General features: G+C 42.8%; 1 protein-coding gene across 1 annotated transcript in view; it reads left to right on the top strand.

Annotated features, from left to right (window-relative positions):
• col17a1b (collagen, type XVII, alpha 1b) overlaps positions 1–12,146 on the top strand; it is a 75,857-nt gene that overhangs the window by 38,045 nt on the left and 25,666 nt on the right. Inside the window, exons 23-37 of the mRNA XM_051922614.1 lie at positions 161–265; positions 1,042–1,104; positions 1,197–1,232; positions 1,360–1,413; positions 2,329–2,364; positions 2,738–2,773; positions 4,244–4,306; positions 4,835–4,870; positions 4,987–5,058; positions 5,849–5,875; positions 7,117–7,152; positions 8,789–8,824; positions 10,660–10,740; positions 11,213–11,248; positions 11,386–11,469. Coding sequence (XP_051778574.1) covers positions 161–265; positions 1,042–1,104; positions 1,197–1,232; positions 1,360–1,413; positions 2,329–2,364; positions 2,738–2,773; positions 4,244–4,306; positions 4,835–4,870; positions 4,987–5,058; positions 5,849–5,875; positions 7,117–7,152; positions 8,789–8,824; positions 10,660–10,740; positions 11,213–11,248; positions 11,386–11,469 — 801 coding nt within the window. The remainder of the gene's footprint in view (positions 1–160; positions 266–1,041; positions 1,105–1,196; positions 1,233–1,359; positions 1,414–2,328; positions 2,365–2,737; positions 2,774–4,243; positions 4,307–4,834; positions 4,871–4,986; positions 5,059–5,848; positions 5,876–7,116; positions 7,153–8,788; positions 8,825–10,659; positions 10,741–11,212; positions 11,249–11,385; positions 11,470–12,146) is intronic.

The raw sequence follows: 12,146 nt of genomic DNA, 5'->3' as shown, positions 1-12,146 counted from the left end.
CTGCTGTGTATTGGGTGCTGTCACCCGGTTCCATTTCAGCTCAAAAGCTATTTACCAACATACTCAAAAACATCCAGAGACAATCCCAGGATTTTCTTGTTACTTAAAGAAAATGAAGGTATGTGACTGAATTCAAAACAACCGCTTATCATCTTCTCAGGGGACCATGGACCCGAGGGCCAGATGGGACTTAGGGGACGAGACGGCCAGCCTGGACCTCGTGGTGAACCAGGCCCTCCTGGCTTCGGTGAAAAGGGAGAAAAAGGTATGTTTGTACCACATAAGGCAGGCAAAATGTGGTTTTATTCTTACCAGGAATGGTTTTTGCTATAGAGAGGCATAGTCTTATTATTTATTCAAATCAAAGTACATTACAAAATCCAATACAGTTCATCTTAGAATCTGCCAGTGTTACAGTAGCACTCTTTTTGGGCACCTTTTAAATGTTACTTAAATAGTTAACACTGGCTATTTTGCTGTGTGAGAGAAGGGGCGTTAATTACATAAATTTGTGATATCATTGTATGCTGTTATTAAAAATCTGTGTTTTTGGGTATCATCTATGGAAGTTATGTGCCAGACATCATGAACATGAATTGCGTGCATATAACTGATTTACAGTATGAGGTTTTACTAAAAAGTAAAACTACACTACAAGATTGTGTAAATGAAATTCCAAGTTTTAAAAAAAAATCAGGGTACAAAATCTTCCCTTTTGACATTAGGTCAGATTTTCTACCCAGGAACTGACTACACAAACAAACACCGCCCTGCATGTGCTGGCTACAACATTTAGCCACATGACTAAGTTAGAGTTTGGAAACATTAAACACACAAAAAGCAGTGTAATGAGCAAGCAGAAACGGCACTGAAGTACCAAGCAAACAATGCATTTGCGTAGCACTCATCAAAGGTTTCATCCACACAAGGAGGCCATCTGCCTTTTATTGGCTTGTTCAGCTTTGGTTCTTTCTGTCTTACTGGACCATTGCAATTATAGATGTTGGTAGGCAATTGGGTGATAAGACTTTCTGCTTACAGGCAGCCCAGGAGATTCCGGACCACCAGGTGTTCCTGGATTGCCTGGTCAAATGGGAATTAAAGGTATTGTCTTGAGTATTCTTTTGCACAAATTCTGCTGTAAGATGTGATTATTCAGAGAAAGATAATCAAATTTTCTCTCTTATGTTCCTAAGGTGCAATGGGCTTGCAAGGTCCTCCAGGTCCTATTGGTAAGTAATGGGACATCTTAGTATGGAATTAGAGATGGTTTGAAATATGATCAATAACTTAAAAGCATAATATCAATGATAGTTAATGGCATTTCACTTTTGATAACCTGCCTTTCTCTTTATTCAGGTTCTCCTGGTCCACAAGGTTTCAGAGGTGAAGCAGGGCAACCTGGTCCTAAAGGTATGACAAGCAGTTGTCAGACAGGTAACAAGTCCGCCATGCGAACAAAAAGCAGATGGCCTGTAATCTGCTAATTCACTTAGCTAGGGATATGGCATCCCAGTCAACATAGGCATATGTTAGTGGGGATATAGGCTGAATTAGCTGGGAATTAATTCTGGAGTCCCTTGGAGCTAATTCCAGACAAGGTTGTTACAAACATATTTGTTTTAAACTTGCAGTAGAATGAGGGGGTGCAAGCTGGTCAGTACATGTCTCTGATTTTCAGTTGCACACACTCCATCTCTGAAGGCTCCTTTAAAACCTGGGATCATTCTACACCCTTAGCTCATGTGACAGAAATAAACCCGCAAGGACTGGGGCAGTGATATTTAAAAGTGTGTCTGCACACCACTAAGGTTGACTTTTTTGTATAGTAATGTTTGTTAAATGTGCAGTTTGCCTACCTTATACCTAGCTGGATTATTATTATAATTAATATATAAGGCAGACAAGTGGCTCACCTACAACACAGTGACCTAGCGGTGGGATCTGAACCTGCAGCCTTATAGTCTTTGAGTCTTATTGCGTTCCTGCCAGAGCAGTTAACAGACCAGACATGAGCTATGAAAACAGATAGACTGGGATCCAAAATTGGCCCTAGGCTTTTTGCAAAGTCTGGCCCACCATAATCTGCATGTTCACATGACATTCTCAGTCATTTTGTAAGTGAGATATTATGCTTAGCATGACTGTAAGATGTTTTTCTGTCCCCTGAATTTCACTGGTACCGTGTTTCAATCCCACAATTCTTTGTATGTTTCTACTGTTTGAACTCTGGCAGGCAGATGTTCACACTTTTTCCACGATATTGGCTCCTTAGAGCTCCCCATGTTAATGCTCTTCTCTGACATTGTCTTTTTATTTGTTTCACAGGTGATAAAGGAATTGTTGGCTCAGCTGGACCAAAGGGTAAGCAGTCCCTCTGTAATGGATCATAGGCCCAATGTAATCATAAGCAAATCCGTAGATAGTGGTCTTCTTTACTGCTTCTAGGTCGGTGATTTCCATCTCTGCATGTGAGAAATACACAACTTTCCTGCCACGTCTCTAGACAGCTTTGGTTATTTGCCCACTTTAGTGTACCCTTTAAGCCCAGTTTCTCCAGTTTTAGTCAATTTGTCCCCAAAGTATCCATTCCTGCATCTAAAGTATTTCATGAAAGCGACGATGTTCGTGACAGGGTTTGATTTGTAAACTACCCCACTAAACATTTTATTGCAAACAATTGATATTTCCTTTCATTTATGTGTGATTGACTGTTTTTTTTAATCTGTTTCCACAGGTGACCAGGGTGAGAAGGGTCCACGTGGACCTCCAGGTATGTCCTGTAACTATCAAGTGATGCTCTGCCAACCAAAACAAAAAAACGCTTGGCATAGATTTTTCATCTCAGAACACAAAGTTTACATTTGTTTAAACAGAATAAACAAACTGTGACAAACAGACAGTGAGCCTCTTAAGCATACCAGAGTCTTCACCTCTTTAAGATTTCACTCCTGCATTATCAGGGTAAGGGTCCCACTTCTTGTATTTACACCTGGAATGGAAGTGAACTAGCAGCTCTTCATCCAGCTCCTCCTTTTATTCTGGGTCTCGGCCACATATGACCAGATGAGGCTGTGTGCCTGTGTTTAATCACAGCTTCAGTGGGCAGACTCTACTCCCTTATTAGGTGTGTCTTCCCAAGACAACTTCTCATCTTCATCGGAGGATTCCCATTGAAACCCAGGGATTTTTGTAGCATAAACTTCACATATAGAAAGACTGGACTGTGATGGCTTGTGTTGTGGACTGTGCATCATTTGACTGTTTTTTGATGGCGCAGTCTGTCCCATAATCTCACCATTGGTTATGATTACTTAATAGCTCTCCTTAGGTGTCTTTGAGGTCCTTTCTACCAACCTCAATGGCCACCATATTGTCCTGTCTTAACACAGTCATTAGGAGAGAAGGAATGGGCATCTATTGCAATTTCTTTCTGCCAATTAAAAAGTCAGCAACAGACACTGGTGCCCCAGATGATCAGTGAGCATAGCCTGCATTTAATTAACCCATCATAGAGCACCAGGGGCCAAAAGGCCTTTAATCCGGATCTGACATTCTGTCCATCTTTCAAGTGACGCCTTTCACAAAGCATACTGTCACAATGCTCTTTAAAAGCAGCATTAAGAGAAATGTCCCCATGGGGAACAAGAATTTGTTCCAACGTTTTGTCTTTTGTAATGTTTATTTCTTTATTGTAACATCAGTGGTAAGCCCAATTGTATTGTTCATTCTCTTCACCCATAGGCTATGCCCCCACAGTGAAAACGTTTTGGAAATCAGTTATATTAAAACATTACTGACGTTATGACACTCATCCGATCCTATGAGAAGTTTTCTGTGAAAGGTGCCTTCGGATGTTTTCAGAATATGCTGTTTCTTTGTAGAAGACCAGCCAGTGGTCAGGCAGTACAACCAGTAAAGCCAAAGGCAAAAGCTGCTGCTAGAATGAGAAATGAGAAGACCCCAGCTCTGAGATTTGCACCTATTTTTTGAATATGTATTGTTTCGATTTTTTAGTCCTTCTATTATGTATCACACTGTTTTCAACATATTTCAGAAGACAAATACAATGTGTTTAGCATAAACTCCTACAGTGTCTATCCATTTGATCGTATAACCCCACTTTTTAACTTTCCAGATGCAGTACTCTTTTAAAGGTTTATTGTGTTCTATTCCATATTTCCTATTTTGAGTTTTTTAGTGCAGAGGCTGGATGATGTATCTGTCCCTCTTTTGTCCACAGGTGAACCCGGCCTTCGTGGACTCCCAGGACCTGCAGGAGAGGCTGGAGCTAAAGGATCTGCAGGTGAGTACTACAAGCCAGCATACTGATTTTCAGGGCCATCTTTTCTGAGCCACCCTCATTCTGACCGTTTTTGCTGAAGTCAGTATGGGGCAGCGGAAATGGTCTCTAGTGAAATCCTGTTACCTGAGACCCTTTGTTTTGGGTTTTTGTGGCAGAGTAAGAGCTTCACAACATTCATCATGGGATTTGAACCCAGGACATTGTTCTGTACCGCAGTAGCAATAATGACTGTAACACCCCAGCACTCATCACATTACATAATTAATAAAATACATTTAGTAATTTGTTAAAATGAAAGATGATCAACAGCTCGTTGGCTGACCTTCTGTGAGTTGAGAAGGAGACCCTAGACTTTGGGTTTTCAGGCTTCTTCTGTATAGTATCATGGTATCGGCCATCAAGAAGAAAGGTGAAGGCTGCAAGCATCTTGTCATTCTCACTTACATTCATGTTTCTTTGTAGCTTTTCCTCCACTGTCTCTATGCAGGTTGCAGATCCACTCATTGTTGTTATTTTTGTCCTTCACAGGTCCTCCAGGTGCTGATGGGCTGAAAGGTTCAAGAGGTGAGTGAGAACTTGAAAGTATGGGAGAAGGAGAGCATTTCACATGTTGAATAACGTGGATGTCCACTCAAAATGACAACTCAGAGGTGGTAACTGGAATATGACTTTGTCTGCAGGTGAGCCAGGACCAATGGGCTTAACAGGAATCAGAGGGCCATCTGGTCCACCAGGAGATGCTGGTCAGCCAGGTCAGTGCATTTCTGGAAATATACAAAAATACATCACCTTGTATTTTAAAACATAGAAATATGGAACAAAAAATATTGGGAGATGGAAATGTATGAAAGAACGACCTCCATATTTAATGGACAGATGAGCAGCTGGCTGTGAGAATGAGTGAATAGCTGGATGGATGGATTGACCAGTACAATGGTCAGCTAGAAGGGTTTAAAAAATACAGTACCTAATTTTGGTGAAAGCATGTTTTATGTCAAAAATGACATAACTGAGTCCAAAGTACATTTTGTTTAATATTTTTACACTGGCAGTCACAATGAGATGTAGCCCTGAGATTTGAACTGGATCCTTAGAGTCCAGCAGAAAAGATCAAAGAACCCTCCCTGCCAACTGTGGAAGGCCGTAGGCCTCTCTACTATGTGTCTGTTTGCTCTGCCATCTTTTCTGCCCCTTTTGGGTAGTGATTTTGCATGGCACACTGAGTGCAGAGTGAATGGCTGGCTATCAGGAGCTCACTGCCAAAAATCCCCTGACCCAGGGGAGCCTCCCAGTTCTGGATGAGGTCCTCACTTTTATCAATGGAATTCTAATGGAGCTAAGGCTCGTGTTGTTCATTGACCAGTTTGTCATTGCAGCAAAGTTTTAAGCATCCATGGGTCATGCAAGTCCCTTCACCGCACCACAGCTGGCATCTTCAGAAGGGATAAATCCCGGCACAGGCTTATCCTAATAATCACAATGTTGAATGACAAAAAAGAACTGTGATGAAAATTTAAACTATCCTGTCTCCTTTTCATTTAGGGCTTCCAGGACTACAGGGTCCACCAGGTAAGGCTTTCCTTCATCAAAAGTAGAACGAGGGGATGTAAAGCTGAATATGTGGTGATGGTCATGGTACATCTCTCAGTGAGCATCTGAGTGAATGTGCATGTGTGTTTCAGTGCTTTTTGTTTACGGAGTGACTTTTAGATATCATTTAGGTAAGAATGGGAACATTGTTACACTGGTAAATATTTAGAAATATTTAGTAATCTAGCAGTTTCTAAGCTTGTTTTTGTTGTTGTTGTGATCCTTCACTGACTGTGTAGTTTTGTTTCATTTGGAGTTAAGTGATATAAACTGTGTCTGCCTGCAATTCAGAGATCCTCAGGAGCAAGCAGTAACAATCACTAAAGGCACCTCGAAGAGAGACAGAGGCAGAGCCATGTCTATTAACAGTGCATTGCAAAATAAACTGGCAGAGTCACATACAACTCCTCCAGGCCAGCAGGGAGCAGCAGATGTCATGTAGGTGTAGGGTGTACTCCAGGCGTAGCCCTGCCTGTCAAGAAAATGTGGTGTGGTAGACACCTTGAAAACCTGGTCCTTTGAGGCCAAGTGTGGTGCAGTGACACCAGGTACCTCTAGAGGGCCATGCAGTTCTAGCAGGCTGCTGCAGCGTACGGCAACTGGCAGTGTAGTACAAACTCCAATCTCCTCTGTTACTGCAAAAATTCACATTGGTCATGTTCTTCATATGGAGAAGCAGCCCTCAAATATGTAGCCTTCAACTCTGTAAGCCAAAGTTTATCCAGGTGCACTGAACGACAGCTCCTTTGGTACAGTGGCAATGAGCATGCCCTACTGCTGTCTTGAGGAGGGCGAGTGTCTGAGGGCCAGCTGATTCTCATACAGAGACACTTGACATTGGGTGGTTAGTCCAGCAAAGGCTCACTGATAGCAAGAAAAACAGGACAGGGCTTAGAAAAGGAGAGTGATGAGAGGTGTGCTAAAGAGTGCCACTTCGTCAGAAAGCTAGGCATAAGGAAGCGTTACAAAAAAGTTTAGTGCCTTTTGCTACTTAGTGGTTCTTTTTGTGATCATTCTCTGCCATGACTGGTAAGCCACTCTTTTAATGAATTAGGAATTTCTGGGCATTACCAGGATAGATAAAAATTGAATGATGACATCCAGGACAGAGTGCATGGTTGTGTCTGTGTGGGGCAGAAGATGAACACACAGTGGGGTGAGAGGTGAGGATCCTCCGCTGTACCTTTAACTCCCTCTTGTTCCTTTTACTTTTATTCCAGGTCTCCCAGGCAATCCAGGTGCACCCGGCTCTAAAGGTATAATTATCTTGTTAAGTTTTGAAATTGCGCTGAAGGCAGAGTTCGAGGTCAGCAGTGTCTGCCAGCACTTTTGCTAATTGCCAAGCTGTCTGTTATCAGGCCTGTTCGAAGGCATGCAACCCGTACTGCGTTTGATCAAATGGCAGCTCCTAATCTGTGGGAGTCACCGTAGGTGTGAGGAAAGAATCTGGAAAGCGACTCACTGTGTTTTTATATCGGGGTCTTCTCTCCCTCCATCTCATGTTCGTTTTCGGCAATAAAGAGTTGCATGGTGTGTCACCAAAGTGTCAGCCATGACAGAGAGGCCTTGTGTTAGTCATGAAAGGCAGGAGCCTGGTCCTTCTTGTCAGCAGGAACGCACCAGTCAATCTTTTTAGTTTGTTTCTTAATTTCTCCAGCTGTACTTCTGTTATTTCTGGGAGGAGAAGTGACACTGATGGGCATTGAACTGGCAGTCTTGTGGTTTACAGTCGGCACTGCATCGGGCAGCAAAAGGGAAAGTCACGTAGACTAAAGTACAAATATGGTAGGGAGTGTTGCCACTAGACTGGATCGAATTGCATCACTGGCCAGTCTTGGGGAAGAGTGAAACGGCCTTCATTATACAAAATGGTTGACTGGGAGAGGACTGTTGTTAAATTGTACGATCTCGGCGCTAATTAGAACATTTCACTGTTGACATAATACAACAACAACATTTATTTCTATAGCACATTTTCATACAGGCAATGTAGCTCAAAGTGCTTCACACGATGAAGAAAGAGAAAAAAGACAAAATAAATAAGAATTAAAATAAGGGAACACTAATTAACATGGAATAAAAGTAAGGTCTGATGGCCAGGGGGGGCAGAAATAACAAAAAAAAAAAACTCCAGATGGCTGGAGAAAAAAATAAAATCTGCGGGGGTTCCAGGCCACAAGACCACCCAGCCCCCTCTAGGCATTCTACCTAACATAAATGACATCAACCAGTCCTCATGGTATTCAGGGCTCTCATGGAAGACTTTGACCATGATGGTCATGTGGAGAAGGATCCTGCCCTCCACAAACCTGTGCAGTATACAGTGTAGTGCTGTCTGTCCATCCTGGCCATCCCATAATGTGCAGGTGTAGGACTTGCTGGTCCACTGGACCTAACTAACTCCATTTTTTGTCCTGAGGGAAGCCACCCTGCTTGTACCAGCTCTGCCCTGCCTGCCCCCCTGTAGTCTCTTGGTGTAGAATCTTGGCAGTGGAATTCATCATAGTGTGAGGCCTGTGGCCTTAAAACTTAATTCAGTACAGGGGGCTGACTTGGTACTATCCCACTGGAGCTGCAGGCAGCCCGGGGTCATTCTTGAGCTCCCCACCACACTAAACAGCCTTTTGAACGTTTGTATTGCTCCTATTGAGCACCTAGTCAACATTACCATCTCAAGTACCACTCTTGGACCGTTCTCTCGTCAGGAAGGAATTACATGGAAGAGCTTCAGTGCAGAGTCATATCCTTAGACAATTCACATCACTTGTTGAGAATTCCTTTTATCGGACCCAGTAGTTAGTGCAGCAGCTGTATAGGACACTATGTGGCATGCAAGTAAGCTGAACCTTGTGACCTAATGGCGCGTGTCTATTTTTATTTCATCTACTTAAGGCGACCAAGGAGACCCAGGCAGAATCATCAATGCAGGTGAGAACGAGATATGCTGTCTTACTGTTAACAAAACAAACTGTGTCAAGTTTGGGTGAGATTGCGAGGGGTTGGGGGTTTGGGTGCTGTCCTTGTAGTCACCTGTCAAATCTGGGGGCATCTGTCACCACCAGGGATCAGGCAGAGTGACTCTGTCAACCCCACATTTTAATAGTAATATGAATATGAATCAAAATGGGATCTTGAGCACTGCCTTTTGAAGCTGTTATGTTAAATTACTGACATTATGCACAGAACATTGGGGCAGCAGTTGCCACTGCCACTCACAGATCCATCTTATTGAGTTCAAATCTCATGTCCTGTGCTTCCAGTGTGGAGCCTGTATGTTCTCCTTTTGTCAGTGCAGGTTTTCCTGCTTTTTCCCCAAAGACCATGCAGGTTAATTGATGTGTCTAAATTGGCCCCGTGTAAGTGCTTGTGAGTGGGCCCTGCAATGGCTTTATACCCAGTGCTGCCAGGATAATCTCCTTTCTTTTGCAATAAGGGAGTATGAGATTGTTTTGTTCTATTATACTAGAAGTCAGAAAATGGGCACAGAGATTACCCTGCAGCTACATCTGTTTGGGGGCCTCATTTTGATTGCTGGCATGACCTTTTCCTATGTGGACTTTGCACATTCTCCCCATGCAGGAGTCAATTTTCAGCATCCAAAAAGGAGCACAGGTTAGGTGGATTAGTGACTCTTAATTGGCCCAGGGTGAGTGGGCTGGCATCTACTCCAGTGTTGTTTAATGCTGGCTAAAATGGACCCCTGAAGCTAGTTCAAAAATATTTATTAATTCCTGCACTCCCTCATTTTTCTGAACCCTTTTATTCCAGTACAGGTTTGCAGGTGGCAGCCACTTATCCTATCAGCCTCAGGTTCAAAAGAAAAAAAATCCCTGCATAGGGTGCCAATTCACTAGCGTTGATGTTGTATTATGAAGGCACAAATCACTGTCTATGTGGAGTCTTCATGGATTTCTTTTTTGGTCTTCTTCCACATCTTAAAAGATGTTTATGCCAGTTTAACTGGCAATGCAGTTGTGAGTTTGACAGTGTGGTTCATACTCTGGACCCTAAACTTGAATTATGGAGGCTTAGCAGCTGGACAGACCCTCTTAGGGTGGCACTGTGGGTAGCTCTGTTTCTTCAGAGTCGGTCAGTCAGTCATTCTTCAACCCGCTATATCCTACCACAGGGTCACGGGGGTCTGCTGGAGCCAATCCCAGCCAGCACAGGGCGCAATGCAGGAACAAACCCCGGGCAGGGCGTGAGCCCACCGCAGGTAACACACACACAGCACATACTGGGAACAATTTAGGATCGCCAATGCACCTAATCTGCATGTCTCTGGACTGTGGGAGGAAACCCACACAGACAAGGGGAGAACATGCAAACTCCACGCAGGGAGGACCTGGGAAGCGAACCCGGGTCTCCTAACTGTGAGGCAGCAGCACTACCACTGTGCCACCGTGCCGCCCTTCTTCAGAGTCTTGGGTTAACAATTTCAAGCTATGAATGTCTGTGTGTTCTCCGTGTGCATGTCAGTTTTCTCCGAGTATTCCATTTACACTCCGCATCCTAAAGATATTCAGGTTAGGCTGACTCGCATATCTCCATTGACCAGGGGTGTATGTGAGTGTGCCCTGTGATGGGCATTGGCCTGGCATCTGACACACGAAGGATAAATGCACCTCCTTACACCTATCCAATAGAAAAGAAAACAGATGGATGTATGTTAGATTAGATTTAATTACTGAAGATGTTAATTAACCACTTACGCCAAGTCTGATTATTGTATTTTACTGAATATTCACTTTCTCTCCTTTCAGAAGGATCAAAGTCTGTGGCTTTCCCCGGACCACCTGGTCCACCTGGCCCTGCTGGCCCACCAGGACCCACTGGACTTCCAGGTACCGTGTCTGATGTAGAATGAAGTGACTGTGCCTGTGTTTGTCTCAGTGTGTTTTTTTTGGTGTGGGTCTCAAAACAGACCTTGACTGAGAATCAAAGAGACGTCCAGTCAGGAGCCAAAATGGAAATTAAAAGGAAGTGCATTTAGAACTGAAGCCAGGAAGCTCTTCTTTATGCAAGGAATTGTGGGGATTTGGAACAAACTGTTGAGCCATATTGTTGAAGTGGAAACCTTAACAACCTTTAAGAAGAATCTGGATGAAATATTGGGACAGCTCAGCTATTAGCTAAACAAACGAGCTTGATGGACTGAGTGGTCTCCTTTTGTTTATCAAATTTCATATGTTCTAAAATGGAAACAACATGGAGCTTTTAGCAATGACGAGATTAAATGAGCAAAACTAAATGTTGAGAAGATTGTGTTCCGTTAAATGAACGATAATAGTAATGCAATGTTTGTGTTCTCTTCAGGTCCAATTGGCCCAGCTGGAGTTCCTGGTCAGCCAGGTAAGCCATCTTCCTATTTTACTCTGCTACCTTAGAACAGCCAGAACTTTCTGGACAATGAACAAAAAACAATTTGGTTTTCTCCAAAATTTATTTTTGAAGGAGTTACATTAGCATTCTTTGCTTCTCTTACATAGGTGCCAAGGGTGCACGTGGAGAGAGGGGTGCGCAAGGCGAGGCTGCTATCACATCCCAGTCTTCATCAGGCTCCTATTCAGAAAGTAAGTGCCTTCGCTGTTGAGGGAGCAATGGACTCCTAGAGACAAAGCCTTCTGCTTGTAAAGCCACTTACTGTCAGGGAGAGCATACAGAAGAATATGGAAGAGTGAAACGCAAACACCTTTAATACATATTTACTGTATGTAAGCTTTTTGAAAACTACAATAACAAACTTGTAAGCCCACGGGTGCAAATAGCATTAAACTTTAGACTTTTCTTGAAAGAAGCAACCCAGATAATATTTGCAGCTAGGGCAGATATCTTTACAGTAGAGTACTGTAAAAAATATCATGATACGTTATTACATTCAGGGCAAATGTTGGGATTCTTTTTTATTTCTCACAAATATGTTTAAATCTAGAAGCAAAGCATATTACTGCAGCAAGATTAACAAAATACATTGTTTCTGCATTCACAAAGATGGTGCACCAACATAAAAACAGACTGTTTCTGCCTTCTTTTAGGTTGCATCTCACTATCAAAAGCCACTGCTCATGCATTGGCACAGATGGTGAACCACTAAAGTTTGCACTGCAGCAGAAATCCCGACACAAAATGCTCTGTCCATGTTATAGACAAGGATTTGGATCCAGTTAGGATTTCATAAAGTTATAGAGTAAAAGAGCTTGATATGAAAAAAGCAAATATTAGATAAAGCTGATAAAAGGAGGGTTTAATA

This window comes from Erpetoichthys calabaricus, chromosome 2, assembly GCF_900747795.2.
Source record: "Erpetoichthys calabaricus chromosome 2, fErpCal1.3, whole genome shotgun sequence".
NCBI classification, from domain to species: Eukaryota; Metazoa; Chordata; class Cladistia; order Polypteriformes; family Polypteridae; genus Erpetoichthys; species Erpetoichthys calabaricus.
The sequence above is the reverse complement of the archived record's forward strand: the minus strand, read 5'-3'. Positions and strand labels throughout refer to the sequence as shown.